The sequence below is a fragment of the Phoxinus phoxinus genome (assembly GCF_949152265.1).
Source record: "Phoxinus phoxinus genome assembly, chromosome: 21".
Classification (NCBI taxonomy): Eukaryota; Metazoa; Chordata; class Actinopteri; order Cypriniformes; family Leuciscidae; genus Phoxinus; species Phoxinus phoxinus.
The window spans coordinates 492,676-514,351 of record NC_136896.1 but is presented as its reverse complement, the minus strand read 5'-3'; the positions used below and the strand labels follow the sequence as shown (position 1 = coordinate 514,351).

At 45.0% G+C, this 21,676-nt stretch overlaps 1 protein-coding gene across 1 annotated transcript in view; it reads right to left on the bottom strand.

Annotated features, from left to right (window-relative positions):
* The window catches only part of ryr2a (ryanodine receptor 2a (cardiac)), a 117,384-nt gene that overhangs the window by 30,013 nt on the left and 65,695 nt on the right, over nt 1-21,676 (bottom strand). Inside the window, exons 44-73 of the mRNA XM_079595834.1 lie at nt 21,248-21,351; nt 20,276-20,411; nt 19,891-20,077; nt 18,399-18,510; nt 17,815-17,935; nt 17,197-17,366; nt 16,285-16,505; nt 15,344-15,434; nt 15,125-15,265; nt 13,971-14,134; nt 13,768-13,846; nt 12,967-13,056; nt 12,753-12,890; nt 11,512-11,589; nt 11,339-11,414; nt 10,639-10,762; nt 10,187-10,302; nt 10,049-10,113; nt 9,845-9,966; nt 9,313-9,362; nt 9,143-9,203; nt 6,585-6,823; nt 5,588-5,669; nt 5,171-5,301; nt 4,037-4,357; nt 3,604-3,844; nt 3,408-3,495; nt 2,502-2,594; nt 2,129-2,299; nt 1,556-1,615 (exon numbers count right to left, since the gene is read on the bottom strand). Of these exons, the coding sequence (XP_079451960.1) occupies nt 1,556-1,615; nt 2,129-2,299; nt 2,502-2,594; nt 3,408-3,495; nt 3,604-3,844; nt 4,037-4,357; nt 5,171-5,301; nt 5,588-5,669; nt 6,585-6,823; nt 9,143-9,203; nt 9,313-9,362; nt 9,845-9,966; nt 10,049-10,113; nt 10,187-10,302; nt 10,639-10,762; nt 11,339-11,414; nt 11,512-11,589; nt 12,753-12,890; nt 12,967-13,056; nt 13,768-13,846; nt 13,971-14,134; nt 15,125-15,265; nt 15,344-15,434; nt 16,285-16,505; nt 17,197-17,366; nt 17,815-17,935; nt 18,399-18,510; nt 19,891-20,077; nt 20,276-20,411; nt 21,248-21,351 (3,872 nt within the window). The remainder of the gene's footprint in view (nt 1-1,555; nt 1,616-2,128; nt 2,300-2,501; nt 2,595-3,407; nt 3,496-3,603; nt 3,845-4,036; nt 4,358-5,170; nt 5,302-5,587; nt 5,670-6,584; nt 6,824-9,142; nt 9,204-9,312; nt 9,363-9,844; nt 9,967-10,048; nt 10,114-10,186; nt 10,303-10,638; nt 10,763-11,338; nt 11,415-11,511; nt 11,590-12,752; nt 12,891-12,966; nt 13,057-13,767; nt 13,847-13,970; nt 14,135-15,124; nt 15,266-15,343; nt 15,435-16,284; nt 16,506-17,196; nt 17,367-17,814; nt 17,936-18,398; nt 18,511-19,890; nt 20,078-20,275; nt 20,412-21,247; nt 21,352-21,676) is intronic.

The window sequence follows — 21,676 nt, the reverse complement described above, 5'->3', positions numbered from 1 at the left end:
GGAGAACAGATGGAGAATAGATTGAGAACTGATGGAGAACAGATGGAGAGACAGATAGAGAACTGATGGAGAACAGATGGAGAGACAGATGGAGAACTGATGGAGAACAGATGGAGAACTGATGGAGAACAGATGGAGAATAGATGGAGAACTGATGTAGAACAGATGGAGAGACAGATAAAGAACTGATGGAGAACAGATGGAGAATAGATGGAGAACTGATGGAGAACAGATGGAGAGACAGATAGAGAACTGATGGAGAACAGATGGAGAGACAGATGGAGAACTGATGGAGAACAGATGGAGAATAGATGGAGAATAGATGGAGAACTGATGGAGAACAGATGGAGAGACAGGTGGAGAACTGATGGAGAACAGGTGGAGAACTGATGGAGAACAGGTGGAGAACTAATGGAGGACAGATGGAGAACTGATGGAGAACAGATGGAGAATAGATGGAGAACTGATGGAGAACAGATGGAGAACAGATGGAGAACTGATGGAGAACAGATGGAGAGACAGATGGAGAACAGATGGAGAGACAGGTGGAGAACTAATGGAGGACAGATGGAGAACTGATGGAGAATAGATGGAGAGACAGATGGAGAACTAATGGAGGACAGATGGAGAACTGATGGAGAACAGATGGAGAATAGATGGAGAACTGATGGAGAACAGATGGAGAGACAGATGGAGAACAGATGGAGAGACAGATGGAGAACAGATGGAGAACAGATGGAGAACTGATGGAGAATAGATGGAGAGACAGATGGAGAACTAATGGAGGACAGATGGAGAACAGATGGAGAGACAGATGGAGAGACAGATGGAGGACAGATGGAGAGACAGATGGAGAACAGATGGAGAGACAGATGGAGAACAGATGGAGAGACAGATGGAGGACAGATGGAGAGACAGATGGAGAGACAGATGGAGAGACAGATGGAGAACAGATGGAGAGACAGATGGAGAGACAGATGGAGAATAGATGGAGAACTAATGGAGGACAGATGGAGAACTGATGGAGAACAGATGGAGAATAGATGGAGAACTGATGGAGAACAGATGGAGAGACAGATGGAGAACTGATGGAGAATAGATGGAGAACTGATGGAGAACAGATGGAGAGACAGATGGAGAACTGATGGAGAACAGATGGAGAATTGATGGAGAACAGATGGAGAGACAGATGGAGAACAGATGGAGAGACAGATGGAGAACAGATGGAGAGACAGATGGAGAACAGATGGAGAGACAGATGGAGAACAGATGGAGAGACAGATGGAGAACAGATGGAGAGACAGGTGGAGAACTAATGGAGGACAGATGGAGAACTGATGGAGAACAGATGGAGAGACAGATGGAGAACAGATGGAGAGACAGATGGAGAACAGATGGAGAGACAGATGGAGAACAGATGGAGAGACAGATGGAGAACAGATGGAGAGACAGATGGAGAACAGATGGAGAGACAGGTGGAGAACTAATGGAGGACAGATGGAGAACTGATGGAGAACAGGTGGAGAACAGATGGAGAGACAGGGCATAGGCTCACCTTTCCCTGCAGGTGGAGATTGTTTCGTATGATCTCTCGGACCTCGTCCTCCGTGTCTTTCTGTAAAACATGTTGATCTTCATGACTGACGGCTCTTGTGCTTCACTAACTAAAGCAGGCGTTTTAGCGGTACCTGTGTGAAGCGGCTCTTGGTGAGAGCGATGAGCTCCTGGTCTCCCATGTGTGAGTGAGTGTGTGTGTGTGTGTGTGTGTGTGTGTGTGTGTGTGTGTGAGTGTGTGTTAGCAGTACCTGTGTGAAGCGGCTCTTGGCGAGAGCGATGAGCTCCTGGTCTCCCATGTGTGAGTGAGTGTGTGTGTGTGTGTGTGTGTGTGTGGGTGTGTGTTAGCAGTACCTGTGTGAAGCGGCTCTTGGTGAGAGCGATGAGCTCCTGGTCTCCCATGTGTGAGTGAGTGTGTGTGTGTGTGTGTGTGTGTGTGTGTGTGTGTGTGAGTGTGTGTTAGCAGTACCTGTGTGAAGCGGCTCTTGGCGAGAGCGATGAGCTCCTGGTCTCCCATGTGTGTGAGTGAGTGTGTGTGTGTGTGTGTGTGTGTGTGGGTGTGTGTTAGCGGTACCTGTGTGAAGCGGCTCTTGGCGAGAGCGATGAGCTCCTGGTCTCCCGGCGCACAGATGTTCAGTCCCACCGGAAGCAAGCGCTTGAGAGCCGCCACGATCAGAGACGTCTGCAGGGAATATCGATCTCCTCGCTTCTTCATCTTCTTCCTCTCCTGGTCCGTTACGCCGCCCTGCACACACACTCATGCTTTTACCAGCCATTGACATTTCTGAGGTCATATACCATGAATTTTGTACATGGTACCATCATAATATCATGATATTCTTAGATATCACCTGTGTGTGTGTGCAAGTGTTTGTATGAATGTGTGTGTATGTGTGTGTGTGTGTATGTGTGTGTGTGTGTGTGTGTGTGTGTGTGTGATGTCGTACCTTAGACATTTTGGATTTAGTATCAGTTATGAGGAAGGACATGTTGTTGATTTCATTCTGAACCACAAAGTTTTGCTCTTCTCGTTTAAAGTTCTGGAGAGAAAAAACAAATCACAAAACCTTTTTTGTCAGATTACCCAGAGTTCACTGCTTTCAAATCCAAAGGATTTAAAGATTTCAGACGCTGTGAATATCTCAATGCCAGAGTGAGTGACCGTCACGCTTACAGATGATCTGCATTAATGTTAATATTGGGTGTGTAACATGATTATATATCTGATTACTGCACTACTCGTGTCATATTCAATGTCTGAAATGTCCTTCATTAAATATCAAATATCAAATCAACTGTCATTTATTGTGAATAAAGACACTTTACAATCAGATCACCTTACAGATAGAGGTTTGGTTAAAAGCTAAAATAATAGATGAAGTGTTGATAATGAAGATATGTTTGTGGTTAGTAAGTGGACGATGTTAATGTCCCCATGAAATCAAAATGGACAATTCCTGTTTTTTTATGGAATATTGCAGTGTTTATTCTAAATGATTTATGGGTGCACATCATTATTGTTATTAATAATGTTGAATGAGAATAAGTTCCTCTTGCAGCTTCTCTTCTCTTCTCTGATGACGAGGGCGGGGCAACCTGTCACTCACATGAGATCAGCCAATAGCAAACCACAAGCATCCAATCAACTCCTCTCAGACACAATCAAGCCCCGCCCACATGTGTTCTTGTTCCTGAAGCGCTTCTCTCGATATACGGAACAATAGAGGAGAGAAGACCAGCACAACTTCCCCTCATGACGAGTTTAATATGATTCTGTGATTCACACATCCACTATAAACCAGCTGACTCAAACACACTGACACTTCATGAACATTATAATAGTGTGTGCTTACGTGTGATTTCGCCCAGAATATAAAGACTTCGGCCACCATGCGGAATAACTCCTCAGCCTCAGTGTTGGGTTCCTTCAGCCACTTCGCTCTGTGAAACACACACACACACACACACACACACACACACACACACACACACGTGTCACTCACAGACTCCCTGACTCCCCTGTGTGTGGCGCACCTGTGTGTCGCGCACCTGTTGTAGTCGACGAAGCGGATGAGCAGCGGGTAGAAGGCGTACAGGTCGCGCACGAGGACGGTGAACTCGTCCAGGATGAGCAGCTCGGACTCGGACATCTCTCCGCGAGCCTCGGCCTTCATCTGTTCCTCGTCCTGCAGGACCGTCAGCGCCTTCGTCCGCAGCTTCTGCATCAGCGGCAGGAAGTGTGTCTTCAGAAGATGAGAACGGGCCTTACCGATGATGGGCTGAGAGAACACTGACACACACACACACACACACACACACACACACACACTGTACATCACAGTTGGCATAATGCTATGTCGTTTTGTAGTGTGTGTGTGTGTGTGTGAGAGAGACAGAGAGAGAGAGAGAGAGAGAGAGAGAGTGTGTGTGTGTGTGTGTGAGAGAGAGAGTCGCTGTGTGTAACGGAGCTTTAATCTCATACCTGCGAGTCTCTTCATCCAGGCTCCCTCGTCGATGCCCAGGTTGTTGTAGATGATCTTCAGGATGTTCCCCAGGAGTGTGTTCATGTGTTCTGAGGTGAGTGACGTGCAGCGGCTCTCGGGTCGCCCCGGCTCGCTCTCGGGCCCGTGTTCCCACCAGTGTGACATGTAACTGCACAGCATGGGCAGCAGCACCTCCATCACGTGAGGCATGTGTGTGTATCGCAGACCCGACTCGGCCAGCTCCATGATCTCCTGCAGCGCTCGCTCCAGACACGGCACAAGCACACACACCTCGTCCACCTGCGCCGGGAGACCCAGAGCTGACAGCACAACACACACACACACACACAACACAACATAACACCACACCACACAATATACACAACACAACACCACATAACACCACACAACACAACACACACACACACAGCACAACACAACACACACCACACAACATATCTGAGTCAACACTAAACACACCTCAGCTGCAGAATGACTTCTGTAGAGTTTTGCATCATAAGTTGTTTCCATTACTCTCCAAATTGTGCAAATTGAAATTGTGAAGTGAAAATACGCCCAATTGAAACACGTCAATTTCGCACAAACTCCCATATAAAAAGTTATTTCGCTCGCATGACGTGTTTTTCAGGCAATTCAAAAAAGGAATATTCCGCAAAACTGCAGTGGAAACAGTTTTTGCTCATGTACAGTCGCCTGACGGAGAGGACGCGGTGTGTGTTCGGACAGAAGACGAGACAAGTTCTTTATTAAACTCATAAAAGAATTACAGGAATACTGGATTCTAAACCTCAAAGAAACGCCACAATCACGAGAGCAGAACTGAGGAGAAACACAGAAACTCCTCATGAGTCTTTCCTCGCCAGTAATGATTGATAACACACACACGTCTCCTTACATTAATAATAATGACTTATCGTGAGAGGAAAAAATGACGCTTCAGTCGCATATCATCGGTTTTATCGACATTTAGAAAATATCACAAACGTTTTGCACAAATCTGTAATGGAAACGCGGCTATAAAGACCTTAAAATAATGCAATGACAGCAGACTGAGAATTTGAGAGGAACATTAATATCACAATGCTAGAATGTGATTGGTTGATGTGTCGTACCTGCTCTCTCTCTGGAGCCTTTGCAGTTGTATATGGAGTGTGTGTTGTGCTTGTTGAGACCGGGCTCGAGGAAGGCCACGGGGAACGCTCCTGAGAACGCAGCGAGACACTCGCCGAGAGCCGGACGCTGCCTGAACACAACAGAACAGTCAGCACAGCACCACCAAACTCAGCAGCCATACAGAACTACTCCAGCTGTTTAGGAATGTATTTATTTATTTAGGATGAATCCATGTGTTTAAGATGAATCACTTTCTTTAAGATGAATTTGTGTAGAAAAATCATGTTGTTTAGGATGCATCACTACTTTGTAGTTTCTGAGATACTTAATACAAATAAATATAAAATATTTTTGGTTAAGAGTCTGCTAGATGCATCCACACTGATCAGTCAGACGGTGTATTAGCTGTGATTTACCTCTCAACATAAATACTTTTACTGGTTCCGAGTGAGTACAAACTGTTCAATATCCGATAGCAGGACACCTGGACATCATCCACTGCAACGACACAGAGAACAACAAGAAGATCCTCATCAGAGCGAGATATACCAGTTATCTAACAGCACGAGTCTGATGATGTATACAGTCTAACCTAACTTTATCCAGACCATCAACATTCCTCACATCATCAGTTTATTCACTATAGTTTAGAAAATGGTGATAAAATATGAGCAGAACTCAGTTGATATTTGACAGGTTTTGTCCATCCTTCTGTTAGACTGTCTTTCACACACACACACACACACGCACACGCACACGCACACACACACACGCGCACACACACACACACACACACACACACACACACACACACACACACACACACACACACACACACACACTTCTGTTAGACTGTCTCTCTCTCACACACACACACACACACACACACACACACACACACACACACACACACACACACTTCTGTTAGACTGTCTCTCTCTCACACACACACACACACACACACACACACACACACACACACACACTTCTGTTAGACTGTCTCACACATGAATTATGTTGAATATCTGTCAGCTGGTAAATTTAACTACACGATTAGATAATACCAGTTTAGCTCAACCAGTGACCAAGCAATGCTTCATTGTGTTCAGTGTGTGTGTAAAAAGAGCATTAGCAGTTACAGACACACACTTCAGCAGAACATGACCAGCTCAAAGTGTCCCGATCATTTCTGCTCCCATATTAGTAATAATGTCACTGGTAGTCCCTGTGTGAAGAATATCTGTGTATAATATCTCACAGTTTACTGTATTCTGCTCTCCTCACTTACAGAATGATCTACAGTGTCACACACTAGTGATAGACATATCTAAGCTGACATCTGGAGTCTGAATGATGTTCGGTCTGAGTGTATATCGTGCGGTGTGATGGCAGGAGAGCAGGAAGCGCACTCACAGATGAGATCCTCTCCGAACATGTTCTGTGCGATGTGTTCGAACAGCGAGGACAGCACCGGCAGCAGCGCCACCGTCGTGTAGTTGATGATCTGTGTGACGCCCTTGGGTTGCGACCGCGCGTGTGTGAACTGACCCTGCCGCAGGTTCTCCAACGTTTTCTCCAAATCTTCTGATGCGTTCTCGAAGAACGCCCTCAGAGCCGCTTTGACAGAGTCCTGGCCGGTCTTCATCACAGTCCTGAACACACAGGGTTAATCTGGACACTCTACATCAACATCTGGGTCCTTCACACTCACAGAACTCAAATATATGGCAATATACTCCAAAATATAATGCGATATAACATAATACATTTCCATAAATGGGAAACTAGTGCTTATATTTTTCAATATACTGTAATATATGCATTGACCATGTATGCCTATATATTAATACATATAAAATATTTATAAATGAAGACAAAAATAAAATTACATGTAATATTATCGTTTTTTGTGTACATATATTGCACATACTGTACATGTTCCCATATAATTGTGAATGTATGTTCATATATACACACACATTCACGGAATGAGTTACAACAGATTTCTGGTTCCCAGCATGCTTTGCTTCTGACTGTTAAAGGAGAGTAAATGTTAAAATGAAGTGTTATTTATGCCTGGTTCAGATTACACGATTTTTTTGTCGGTTACGATAGTCACTGTGTCAGATTACACGATTTTGAATCCTAAAATCTTGTCGTGTCGTGGACAAGAAACATGTCAGACTACACGTTGCTTTCTGACCAGTCATCGCGTGCCGTCGCAGACATTCACTCGCACATATACTATGTCATATACACACGCACTCACTCTCACACGTATACACACACACACACACACACTGGGGTGAGGGACAGTCCCGAAGTTTGAAGCTTTGTCCCGCAAGTCATAAGCAGTGTCCCACATTTTAATTTTGTCTGCATCATTTTATTTAATCGTCCTTTTAAATTACAATTATACAAAAAAAAAGTTAATAAGAAAACACTGAACGTGCGCAGCCGTTATTATTGTTCTAGCCAGAGCGGGAATTCGGGAAAACAAACACTGAGAAAAAAAAAAAAATTCTGCAATAGAAAAATGGATCTATCCGGAGCTCCCGAGAAGAAAAAGCGTCTTTGTTCGTAAGGAATGGGAGAAAAATATATATACATGGTTAAAACCAGTTACAGGTGACCCTAAAAAAGGAGATTGCTGTGTGGCCACCGAAGTTTCACCATCACGCATGGAAAAGACACAAAAATAGGCTACTGAATCCGGTAAGAACGCATTTAATCTGTAGTCTTTCCTAATGGAATTTGTGTTTATTTGGAAATGTGCTTTTTAGCGATTGGATTATTATTTTCACTTAATTATTTAGATTGAATAGACCCGTGCTGTTAAAATGAGTTTTATATTAGTGACGTTCACAGCGCCGGTCAGCGCCGTCATAGACTAACATTTTTATAAAGCTAGCAAAGACATCTAACGTTAATATAAAATCAATATTTATTCACCTATAATAATAGTAAGTTATCTCCCTCGTGTCCCGCGAAATCAGGTCTGACCTGCAACAGAGCAATATAGCCAGGTGGTCACCCTAGCACACACACTCACTAGCACACACTCTGTCTCGCTCGCTCACTCACTCACTCTCGTCGTGGAGGACCGAAAAAAAATCAAACATGCTAGTCTTTTTGTCGTGATGTCGTGAAGCATCGCAGACGCGACGTAGGTTGTCGCCCACTATGACACACTATACGAGATGAAACGATCAAATCTTGCGTCCCGACGCCCGTTGTCGTTTACGAATCCCCACGACACCCTGCGTCAAACGAATCGTGCCAAAATCGGGCTAAAATCGTGTAATCTGAACCAGGCATTAATGAGTTTTGCTCAATATTAATACAGGGGAAGATCTGTTAGTGTTTAATGTTCTATTATTTGGGGATGTAAAAGGTTGTCTGGTGAGTGAGTGTTTGGGGTCGTTGTGTTGAAGAGTCTGCGGCTCGGCTGATGATTGGCCGAATATAATTAAGACTGTAATGACTATATTATAACATGTCTGTGCTCTTCTCAACACAGTGATAGTCTCTTGACTAAATACTTTAGTACATGCAGGTGTGCTTTTTATTAACCAGCTTGAAAATATGAAACATTTATAATGTAAATAATGAAAAATTATATATTTCTCTATATATGTGTGTGTGTGTTATATATATCTGCAATATATTACACATGTAGTGCTATATCTGAACACATGTGCATCTATATATTATGAAGTGCATTACTGAATATAAAATTACATATATATCGATATATTTGTAAATATATTGTCACATATTTTTCAATATATGAAAAGCGGCAATTCCTTATGTATTATTCAATATATTCTAATATATTAACAAAATATATTATTCTGTATATTTTCAAATGTACTGGTAAACTATTTCATATATTGATTATTCATATATAGGGAAATATATTTTCTTTTCATAATGGTTGATCCAGTATAACATGAGTGTGTGTGACTGACCTGGCGTCCAGCGTTTGTCCCAGGATGTGCAGGCAGTTCACGATGGAGGAGGCGTCATTCCCTGAGAGAAACACACTTATTTGAGCACAGATAAACAGCTTCTGTACCTCTGCACAGATAAACAGCTTCAAGAGCAAGTCTCACAAAACACACACATTCTAACATCTTACCAAACAACGAGATCCGGTGCCGCACCAGAACGCCCAGTTTGCAGAACAGGCTGAGAGAGAAAATATGAAGATGAAGAAGAGGAAGACAGCGGATACCAAATCACATCACAGTACAAGTTCACAAACAGAAGAACAGGAGCATTCTGGTTAAATTACAGCTCTGTGATTCTCACAGATCATCATTTAGAATAATCTCAGTCACAATAAACAGACACTGACTTCCAATTACACATGCTGACATTATAACATGCTTGTTTTCATAAATCAAACGATGTTCTGTAGCGACTGACTGTATGACTGATGACCTTGAAACTCAGGACCTTGAGATTTGTATTATGTAAAGCATATAATATATATATATATATATATATATATGTGACTAAGGTATGAAACTGTTAGGATATTAATAACATTATCATCATGATTTTCTGTAAAGCTGCTTTGAAACAATGTGTGTGTGAAAAGAGAGATATAAATAAATCTAACGTGACATGTCTTCAGTCGTGCTAAACGCTGTATTATTACGCATCACCTGGTCACCATCTCCTTCTCTTTATTGGAGGCGTGGCCGCCGCTGCTGATTGGTCGAACAGCCGTGGACAGGAAGTAGAGCCGGTGGTTTTTGAAGTATTGATCCACCAGCGGAAGCACGACCTGGAAATGAGCCGAACAACGACTCGATCACAGTGTGACCTTCATTAGTGGTTGAGAAGGAGTGAGTCAGAAGGAATCAGACCTTGCCGAAGAATTTGACCTGCTGCTCGTGAGGGATGTTCTCTCCTTTCGGCCGCACTCCAGCATCTGAAAGGAAGAGGAGAATGATCAGGATCCACTGAAGCGCAGGTCGACACAAGCGTCAGGGCGAGCGTCTCACCGAACTCCAGCATGTGTCCGTGAGCTTCGTCCACATACGTGATGAGCTGCAGGAGAAACGTGTACGCGAAGCGCTTCTCTATGGCCGGAGTGTCCAGATCCTGCTCCTTCATGGCCCTGCACACACACACACACACACACACGCACGCACGCACGCACGCACGCACGCACGCACGCACGCACGCACGCACGCACGCACGCACACACGCACACACGCACACACGCACACACACACACACACACACACACAATATACATATAAAAACATTTTCATGCTCAATTTTAAATCAGTTCTTTTGTTATCATTACTGATCGTTATTTATGAATGAGATATGAAACGGTGTCCACAGATGGATGTGAAGCAGGCAAACACACAGAGACACACACACACTCACTCACTCACTCACACACACACACTCACACTCGCACACACACACACACACACACACACACCTCGAGACACTGTATCCGTTGATCTGGAAGAACTTGAGGATGTCTTGTGCTTTCTCCCGGTCTCTGGATTTCTCTTTGGCGGTGAGAGTGTCGTAAGGAACCAGCAATGGATGACTTCCACCTCCTGACAATACAAACACACACACACATTAGGAAGCAGCCGACACACACACACTGGTGTGAGAGCAGTGCCATCTAATGGCTGCGCTCAGGTTGACATGTTCACACTCACTAACGGCTCAGTTTGAGGTGAAAAACTACATCACTCACGATTCTGTGAAAACTCCACCAATCAGAGTCACAGCAACGGCCAAAAGTCACTCTAGCTCCGCCCACTCCCATGAAGCAGTGCGAATGATGATCGAGTCGTTCTTGCTACACTCTCCAATACTTAAATGTGTGTGTGTGTGTGTGTGTGTGTGTGCATGTGTGTGCGTGTGTGCGTGCGTGTGTGTGTGCGCGTGTGTGTGTGTATTAGATGTGATTTGTGCCTGTAAAAAGCTGTAGTGATGTAAGAGGATCTGCTTCATTACTGTGACGATAGGGACACACACTCGATCTGACACACACACTCGATCTGACACACACACTCGATCCGACATGGAGAACGGGTTGTTGGCTAGAAATAAAAGCTGTTAAAAGACACGAGCATGAATTGTGATCACAAGAGAAACACGTCAGGTAAAGATGGCGGACACACCTTTGGCTTCCAGCTCCAGTTTCTTCTTCTGAGCCCAGATGTTGTGATAGTTCTCGGCCAGCAGCTCCGCCATCGACTGAAACACACACACAAACACACACACACACACAGGACGAGGTTACAAAAGTCGATCTTAAGGTTGTTTTGAGCATTAGTGAAGTGTGTCCACTCACGTGCAGGTCTCTGGACAGCGTCACGTTGCTCATGTCTACAGGCCGAGGACTGAAACCATGAGCACCCTCTATGGAGCGCTGTGGGGGTCAAAGGTCACACTCATTAGTATTCAGACTTGATTGCACTAACACAATCAGAACTGAATTGACCTGAATAATGACTTGTCTTCTGTAGAGCTACTCTGCATCTGAAACTGTGCATTATTGCTTCTGTTATTCTCCTGTACAACAGTATAGCCTGACCTGACCTGCGCGTGCGGCTGTGTGTGTGTGTGTGTGACCTGACTGGAGAGAGAGATCCTGTGTGTGTGTGTGTGTGACCTGATTGGAGAGAGAGATCCTGTGTGTGTGTGTCTGACCTGACTGGAGAGAGATCCTGTGTGTGTGTGTCTGACCTGACTGGAGAGAGAGATCCTGTGTGTGTGTGTCTGACCTGACTGGAGAGAGATCCTGTGTGTGTGTGTGTCTGACCTGACTGGAGAGAGAGATCCTGTGTGTGTGTGTGTGACCTGACTGGAGAGAGAGATCCTGTGTGTGTGTGTCTGACCTGACTGGAGAGAGAGATCCTGCGCGTGCGGCTGTGTAGCGTGGACACCTCGCTCTCTCTCGTCCTCTCGATGTTGCATGTGTGTGTGTGTGTGTGTGTGTGTGTGTCTGACCTGACTGGAGAGAGAGATCCTGCGCGTGCGGCTGTGTAGCGTGGACACCTCGCTCTCTCTCGTCCTCTCGATGTTGCATGTGTGTGTGTGTGTGTGTGTGTGTCTGACCTGACTGGAGAGAGAGATCCTGCGCGTGCGGCTGTGTAGCGTGGACACCTCGCTCTCTCTCGTCCTCTCGATGTTGCATGTGTGTGTGTGTGTGTGTGTGTGTGTGTGTGTCTGACCTGACTGGAGAGAGAGATCCTGCGCGTGCGGCTGTGTAGCGTGGACACCTCGCTCTCTCTCGTCCTCTCGATGTTGCATGTGTGTGTGTGTGTGTGTGTGTGTGTGTGTGTGTCTGACCTGACTGGAGAGAGAGATCCTGCGCGTGCGGCTGTGTAGCGTGGACACCTCGCTCTCTCTCGTCCTCTCGATGCTGCATGTGTGTGTGTGTGTGTGTGTGTGTGTGTCTGACCTGACTGGAGAGAGAGATCCTGCGCGTGCGGCTGTGTAGCGTGGACACCTCGCTCTCTCTCGTCCTCTCGATGCTGCATGTGTGTGTGTGTGTGTGTGTGTGTGTGTGTGTGTGTGTGTGTGTCTGACCTGACTGGAGAGAGAGATCCTGCGCGTGCGGCTGTGTAGCGTGGACACCTCGCTCTCTCTCGTCCTCTCGATGCTCCAGCTCCACGACAGCATCGTCTTCAGACTGTCTCGGATCGGCCAGCGGTACACCTCCTTATCCTGAAGCACAGCAGAACACACACGCGCTGGCATCACTGCGCTTCCTCACTCGAAGCTCACGCAAAGAGTTCTGTACCTTCTCAGACAGACACTTGTACGGCTTCAGCAGCGGATGAACTTTAGACGACTCACAGATCTGCTCTCCGTGAACCCAGCCGACGGCAAACTACAGATCAACACATCAACAAACTCCATCAACACGGCTGCAAGCTCACTGGCTTACTGTCAAACTACAGTCCAGATACTTGTGTGAAAAGTTAAAAGTGCTGAAGTAGTACATGCTTTATGAAGGAGTTCGACGAATCAGACTCAAAACTGCAGATGAGAAAGAGGAACATTCTAGAAGATCATGTTTGATTGTTGATTCGGCTCATTTAATCGAAGAATTAAATAAAAATGACACACTAAACCAGTCATTAATGGAAAGTAGCACTAGATGGAGTAAATTGTTACACTTGTGACCGCTCGGAATAAACAATAAAAAGTAATTGCGACTTTTTATCTCGTAATTCTGATTTTTTTAAGCTTCCATAGTCACTGGAAAAGTTTAAAACCACTGCACTCCTGTCAAACTACTAAAGAAAGGACTTTTGCTAGTTATTTACTCCCCAACATCAGCAGAGAGGACAAAATGCAGACAAAAATATAAATAAGAGAAATAGAAATCATTGTGCATTATTTTATATGGTGTATTTTGTGGCTTTAATTTTAATGCTTTATTGTGGATGATTTTATATGGTGTATTTTAGTTTTTTATTTGTTTCTGTAAAGCGCTTTGAGATGTACAGTTAAAAGCGCTAGGTTTTTATTATTATTATATGATTCAGCAATTTTATATAGCCTTTATTATAACTATTGAAAGGAAAGCAGTTCTGACCTTCTCCATGGACCATTTCTCATGGGAATATTCTGCATATTTATTGATGAAATGATCGAGCTTCTCAGGAACAGCAACACTGCAGAAACACAAGCAGAACGAGCAGCACATGTGAGCAGCGCCTCAGGCCAGCTGTAAATGCAGATACTCAGAGGTTTGGGGTGCAGTGTGTGTGTGTGTGTGTGTGTGTGTGTGAGCAGGACCTGCTGGTGTCGGCCGGCTGTGGGTTGAAGTTCCCCTCGGCGTCCATAGACGACTGTTTCTCCATCATGGCCACGTAGTTTGACTCCATGTAATCAGGGGGTAAAGCTCCGGCCACTGCGCTCAGACACGGCAGCGCCAACTTGAACAACTCCACGTCATACTTCTGCACACACACACTTAATATTTCATTTAATATGCAACAATATTATTGATCTCCTGCATTGACACCATTATATGAGAACTGAGCTGAGCTGGACGATGACCTCGCGGTTTCCTCCAGAGCGGCTGTATGTAAGCAATAAGGCACTGGAGGCTGTGCTGTATCGTGAAGAAGTCCCGGCTGAAGGGCGTTGTTCGGCGCGGAGTCAGCCGTGACTTATTCCCCACACAGCTCTAGCCTCCAGTGCCTTATTGCTTTTATAAAACAGTTACCACACAATACAAATATTAAAGCCGAAAAATATGTATCGATGCAACTTTCATGAAGTAAAATCATAAAAGCCTTCCTTCCGCTGGAAAATATAGTCCCTCGCCGTAAACAGCGACAGAAGTTACATTATTCCGCCATTAGATGGAGACAAAGACCGTCTTTATGAGCGAGTCAGTCGGCGGAGACTTTTACATTGAAACGACTCAAACTTGAGAAGGAAGACGCAACTGACAAACGATTAGCGTGTCGCGGGAAAACCCCATGACTGTTAAAAGGACAAAATATTTTTTGTGATGAATATAGGACTGACCTGAAGGAAAATGCTAATGTAAATGCAAGTAATGTTACACTCGCTTACTCGATCTCTCACATTACTCTACTCAAGCTTCAATGAACAATATCAATGAGAACACACATGTTTAAGTTGCTAAGAGCGGTTGCTAGGGGTGCTGTGTAGTGATGCATAGAGCCGTTGGGTGAAGCGGTCATAGCCGTGTTTTATCGTGAATAGAACAAAGCTATTGACCAATCAGAATCAAGGATTGGAGCTAACCGTTTTATAAATATATATAAATTAACTAAATTAATAATGTTTTTTACAGTGAACTTACTTAAGCTGGACTGTGAGACTACTTTCTTCTGGAAAAAAACGTTGCATTATTTCCTGTTATCTCTGATCTCTAAAGCTGAAAGAAGCACCCTCAGATACAGGAGAAACATCACCTTTCTGGCCAGCGCGTCGAAGATCCCCCAGAAGAGTTTCCTGGAGAGATGCAGCTCCTCGTCGGACGCGGCGCCGAAGCTCCCCCAGCCGCCCGACAGACAGTAGTACTTCCAGCAGCGCTCGTAGTGATTGGTCAGGAGCTGCAGGAGGACACGCCCCCTCAGAGTTACTACAGTGCAGGTGTGCCGCTGAGAGCGCGGGTGCAGACGGAGGCTCACCTTCAGGGGCATCTTGGTGTGTTCGTTGAGCACGGGCACGTCGAACACCAGCCGCCGCAGCAGATGCTGCATCATCGACGGCCGCAGCTTCCTGAGGAGTGAGTCAGGCACATGGAAATCAGGACACTAGCGAATTAAATATCATCTCATTTGCATACAATTCCAGACTCAAAACTTTTGTTTGATTTTTGTTGACATAATATTGTTAGTGGAAATCTTTCTATCACTGAGAAATTATTCTAATATGATGATTTGCTGCTCAAGAAACATTTATGAGTATTATTAACATTTTTATTTCAGGATTCTTTGATGAGTAGAAAGTTCAAAAGAACAGCATTTATATGATATAGAAAGCTTCTGTAATATTAAACACTACCGTTAATTTAAGTTACATAAAAAAAAAAAGGGTAACACTTTACAATAAGGTTCATTAGTTAATGTATTCACTAACATGAACTAACAATGATCAATACATTTGTTACAGTACTTATAATTATTTGTTCATGTTAGTTAATAATAATACATGTTATAATAATAGTGCATTAACTGTTAACAAATACAACCTTTGATTTTAATAACGTATTAGTAAATTTTGAAATGAATATGAACTAAGATTAATAAATGCTGTAGTATTGTTCATTCTTAGTTCATGTTAACTAATGAACCTTATTGTACAGTGTGAGCACTAAGAGAGAGAGAGAGAGTGTGTGTGTGTGTGTGAGTGAGAGAGAGAGAGAGAGAGAGAGCGAGAGAGAGAGCGAGAGAGAGAGCGAGCGAGAGAGAGAGCGAGAGAGAGCGAGAGAGAGAGAGAGAGAGAGAGAGAGCGAGAGAGAGAGAGCGAGAGAGAGAGAGAGCGAGAGAGAGAGAGAGAGCGAGAGAGAGAGAGAGAGAGAGAGAGAGCGAGAGAGAGAGAGCGAGCACAGATCTGTATCGGCCCTCACCCGCACACGGCCAGCAGGCACTCCTCGATGGCGTCTCTCTGTGCTTTGGTGAGACAGCAGCCTTTAGACAGCCTGTAGACGGTGTGCAGGAGCGAGTCGATGAGAGACGCGAACGGCTCCGTCCCCGCAAACAGAGGAGCGCATTTAGTGAGCAGAGGCAGGACCGCGGTGCACAGGTACCGGTTCAGGGCCAGAGCCATGTCTGTGGCGCTCAGAGCCGCCTGGGGGTCAGAGGTCACACACAACCAGGATCAGGAGAGGTCAGAGATACCGCACACTCAACTAGCTGTGATTCAACCCAAAGTTGGGAGTTTAACTTGTGCGCAAAACTGAAATAAAGCATAAAATGTTTGGAAATAAAGCAGTGTTTCCATATGTGTTCAAGTGAACAAAATCTTCACTTCCTGGGAAATTGGTGCAAAATATGAATAATAAAACTGTAAATTGCTGCAATCTGCATCTTTTCCCTCGATCATAAACGAGTGTCTCGAGCGTCAGAGAAACCCTGTAACCGCTGTCGTGTTCTCTGGCGTCCGGATGCTGGTGTTCGGGAACACACTCGTGTGTGAGACGCTTCTGGAGGGAGTTACACACATCATTCTGATCACACACTTCGACTTTCAGAAACACCAAACCAACATTAGAGACGCTGCGATGCCATTGGTCCACTGGTTACTCCAGTTATCCAATCACAGCTGACGCTGAGGCAAAGTCAGTTGCGCATCGAGGGATTAATGCAAGTCTTGTTATTAGATTTTTTTTAAATTATCGCTTTAATTGAGTGCATATGTTTTTTTTATGCACATTTTTAGAATTTGTGCACATCTTGATATTTCCATCAAGCTTTCTTCATGCAATATCCCAAAATTGCCATAAAAATGGAACCAGCTCCTGAGGGGTCATGTGACTCACCGTGTCCAATGAGGCGGCGGCTCTGAGGTCAGGAAGGAAACCCACTTCCAGCAGGTGCAGGAGGAAGTTCTGGTCCTCGATGCCGTAAACCCGGTCCAGGAACAAAACCATGGCCGCTTTGTGATCGGGACAGAACCCTGCTGACATATCCGGCTCGATCACGGTACCGTCTGATGCACAAACACAATCCATAGTCAAGTTATCAGAACAATGTGCTAAATAATAGAAAATGACAAGATTAATAACCCTCTGGTGCTCTTCATTCGGTCAAAAATGGCCTTGAAATATTTTCTTATTTCAATGAAATAAATGTACTATATTTTAGTTCGATATTATTTTTAATTTAATATTTTGTATTCATTTATGGAATTTTATGGTACAAAATGATATTTACGCTGTATTTCTAATCCATTTATTCACTTTTTGAGCAAAGACCTGAAAATGAAATGTCCAACTTTAGAGCACAGACTGAAGATCTCTTTTCAAAGACGACACTTGGCAGATTATTGCTGAAGTGAAAAAAGTTTCCTGACCGCGAGGAGCACAAGTGTGACTATTGTTAACAGGACCATTTAACATGTCAGAAGAGCCCCAGAGGTTTACCAGTGATCGCCAGACCTTTAGCCAGCGTGGGCATGAGGAACGGGATGCTGATCACTCCCACCAGATCCTCAATGGGAATGAGAGAGCGCAGGATGGCTCGGATACGGATGGCCTCTCCCTTCCCGGCGTGGATCAGCTGACGGAGGAGAAAGACACCATGTGATCAGTACCATCCCCTCAGCGTCACATGAGAGGAACATGAAGCTTTACACTGTCTCCTAACCAGATTAATCAGTTTTTGGCTGGAACAACAACATACAAAGTATAAGAGTGATAATCTCAGGGACTGATAATGTACTTTACTTAATGTTGAAAGAGTCTAAAGTGAGTCTGAATATCATTATCAGCCGTACTGAAAGCAACAAAGACTGTTTCAGTCACTCGGCATGTTTTTTAATCATGTTAAAAGGCTGAAATATTTATGAAATTGATTATGTATCCATTTGGTTGAGAGGGCAGTACACTTGCAGAGACTCCGCCCACTCACTCTTCTGATTGGCTGTGATTTGTGATTGATTTGTTGGCGTCTCGTCTGGTTAGGAACGGTGTTGTGTGTCGGCGGAGATGATTGACAACGGGAAACACACACATGGACTCACATGCATCTCTGGAGCGCAGCGGCCCAACAGGTCGATCAGAGCAGCGTAGAAGGTCATGATGGCGTTTCCCATGTGAATGGTGTCGTCCTCCTCTTCCTCCATCACATCAGCACTGCCACACACACAGATCAGCAGCGGTGTGATTATAATGTGTGTTAGCAGATAGTTAAGCTCACAGATGACCCGTCATTAAGTCTAAATAACCACTAACATGATGGTAATTGAACCCTTTCAATTCAGCTATAAATATCATACATTGGGAGTCTTTGCCGACCTCTTGTGGAAAAATAATAATATAACATGATATTTCATGACTCTAGATGGGCTTATATCTCTATATGGAGCAAATGAGCGCACTTTGTTGTGTTCAGTGTGTGTTTGGTGCGCTCAGTGTGTGTGTGGTGCACTCGGTGTGTGTGTGTGGTGCATCAGTGTGTGTGTGTGGTGTGTTCAGTGTGTGTGTGGTGCATCAGTGTGTGTGTGTGGTGTGTTCAGTGTGTGTGTGGTGCATCAGTGTGTGTGTGTGGTGTGTTCAGTGTGTGTGTGGTGCATCAGTGTGTGTGTGTGGTGTGTTCAGTGTGTGTGTGTGTGTGTGTGTTCAGTGTGTGTGTGTGTGTGTGTGTGGTCGTACAGGGTTCTGCTCTCCTCTGTGGTGTGTTCAGTGTGTGTGTGTGTGGTCGTACAGGGTTCTGCTCTCCTCTGTGGTGTGTTCAGTGTGTGTGTGGTGTGTTCAGTGTGTGTGTGGTGTGTTCAGTGTGTGTGTGTGTGGTCGTACAGGGTTCTGCTCTCCTCTGTGGTGTGTTCAGTGTGTGTGTGGTGTGTTCAGTGTGTGTGTGGTGTGTTCAGTGTGTGTGTGTGTGGTCGTACAGGGTTCTGCTCTCCTCTGTGGTGTGTTCAGTGTGTGTGTGGTGTGTTCAGTGTGTGTGTGGTGTGTTCAGTGTGTGTGTGTGTGGTCGTACAGGGTTCTGCTCTCCTCTGTGGTGTGTTCAGTGTGTGTGTGGTGTGTTCAGTGTGTGTGTGGTGTGTTCAGTGTGTGTGTGTGTGGTCGTACAGGGTTCTGCTCTCCTCTGTGGTGTGTTCAGTGTGTGTGTGGTGTGTTCAGTGTGTGTGTGGTGTGTTCAGTGTGTGTGTGTGTGGTCGTACAGGGTTCTGCTCTCCTCTGTGGTGTGTTCAGTGTGTGTGTGGTGTGTTCAGTGTGTGTGTGGTGTGTTCAGTGTGTGTGTGTGTGGTCGTACAGGGTTCTGCTCTCCTCTGTGGTGTGTTCAGTGTGTGTGTGGTGTGTTCAGTGTGTGTGTGGTGTGTTCAGTGTGTGTGTGTGTGGTCGTACAGGGTTCTGCTCTCCTCTGTGGTGTGTTCAGTGTGTGTGTGGTGTGTTCAGTGTGTGTGTGGTGTGTTCAGTGTGTGTGTGTGTGGTCGTACAGGGTTCTGCTCTCCTCTGTGGTGTGTTCAGTGTGTGTGTGCGTGTTCAGTGTGTGTGTGTGTGTGGTCGTACAGGGTTCTGCTCTCCTCTGATGTGGGCGAGGGCCCGTCTCGACCGGGATCTTCTGAGATCTTGATGGCCTCCTCCATGGCCGCCAGAAGCCCGTTCCCGCCTTCTCCTCGCAGGGCGGGGCCAAAACACTCCGGCCGGCGAATCAGGAGCCGCACGACCACATTAGCGTTCTCCTCCACGCTCTCACCTGAGAGAGGCCAAGCAACACACCTACTCAACAACACCACTCAGACACTATACAGCACAAGACCAGGATCAGTGGGAATCGGCATTATTATCGTGCCGTTTTGGCAAGTTTATCTGTTTGTCCGACATGTGTCAGAAGTGTGAGTGTTATTTTGACAGCGTTTTATTCTCCAGAAGTGGATCCGGTCGGAACACACACCGTTACAGAAGACTGCAAATCTGAGGAAGTCCAGGTACCGCTCGCCCTCCACCGGGTTCCAGCCGATGTCAGGATAACCTTTAGATATCAGCATCACACAGCTCTGCAGACCACAGCCGGCCAGATACTGGACCACCTGACACACACACACACACACACACACACACACACACACACACACACACACACACGTTGAAAGAAGGCGTTGACAGTTAAAGGAGTAGTTCACTTCAGAATTAAAATGTCCTGATAATGTACTCGCCCCCATGTGTTCCAAGATATTTATGTCTTTTTCAGGTCATTTTCTAAAAAAACAAAAACATTTCTATACTTTTAACCACAAATGCTCATCTTGCACTGGCTGTGATGCGCCACACATTACGTCATCAGGTTGAAAGGTCACGCGTGTTCCGGTTCAGAAATGTAGAGTGAAAAACTCCACCAAAAACTTTCTCATTCAACTTCAAATAGTGCGACATCGTTGTTTTACCTTTTATTTTTTTAATAAATGGCTTTTGATTTAGTCTTTGCACGTTCGCTTTATAAACACTGGGTCGGTTCTTCCGCCGACGTCACGCTTGACCTTTCACCCTAATGACGTAATGTGTGGTGCATCACAGCCAGTGCAAGACCAGCATTAGTGGTTAAAAGTAGTTTATTTAGTTATAAAATGGCGGCTGGTTTGTCTAGATGAGACTCTTATTCCTCGGCTGGATCGTGAGAGACTTTGAAGCTGAAACTCACATCTGGACCTTCGACCCGCTGGACCATTGAAGTCACTATATGGAGAAAATGTTTTCCTCAAAAACCTTCATTTCTTTTCCACTGAAGAAAGAAAGACATGGACATCTTGGATGATGTGGGGAGAGTCAATGCTCAGGGAATGTTTAATCTGAAGTGAACGGATCCTTTATCAGGTTAAACTGCAGTGATGAAGTAAAACTCCTGTTCAGAAGAGACAGAGATGTGAACCTTCTCGAGGTCCGGTTCTCTCAGCGCCAGAGCCAGTTCATTATTGTCCATCACTGACGCGGCGGCCACATCTAGAGGAGTGGATCCTCTCATCGACGGAGACGCTGAGGAGAACACACACACACACACATGATGACTGTAGGGTCACACACACACGACTCAAGCTCAGATCTCCAGACTGGTGATGTAGGATCATCAGAGAGCTGGAACTGTGTCAGAAACAACTTACTCATGTGCGTTTAGAGTCAATAAACGACTGTTATAATGAGATGAATTCAATGAAGAACATTTGTTGAAAGCTATGGAGCAATAGAGAGTTTATTGTCAAAAACGGTTGTAGTTATTGAGTCAACATTGGCACTGACTGTTTTTGACAATAAACTCTTTATTGCTCCATAACGTTCAACACAGCCGCTCCGAGGACGCAAG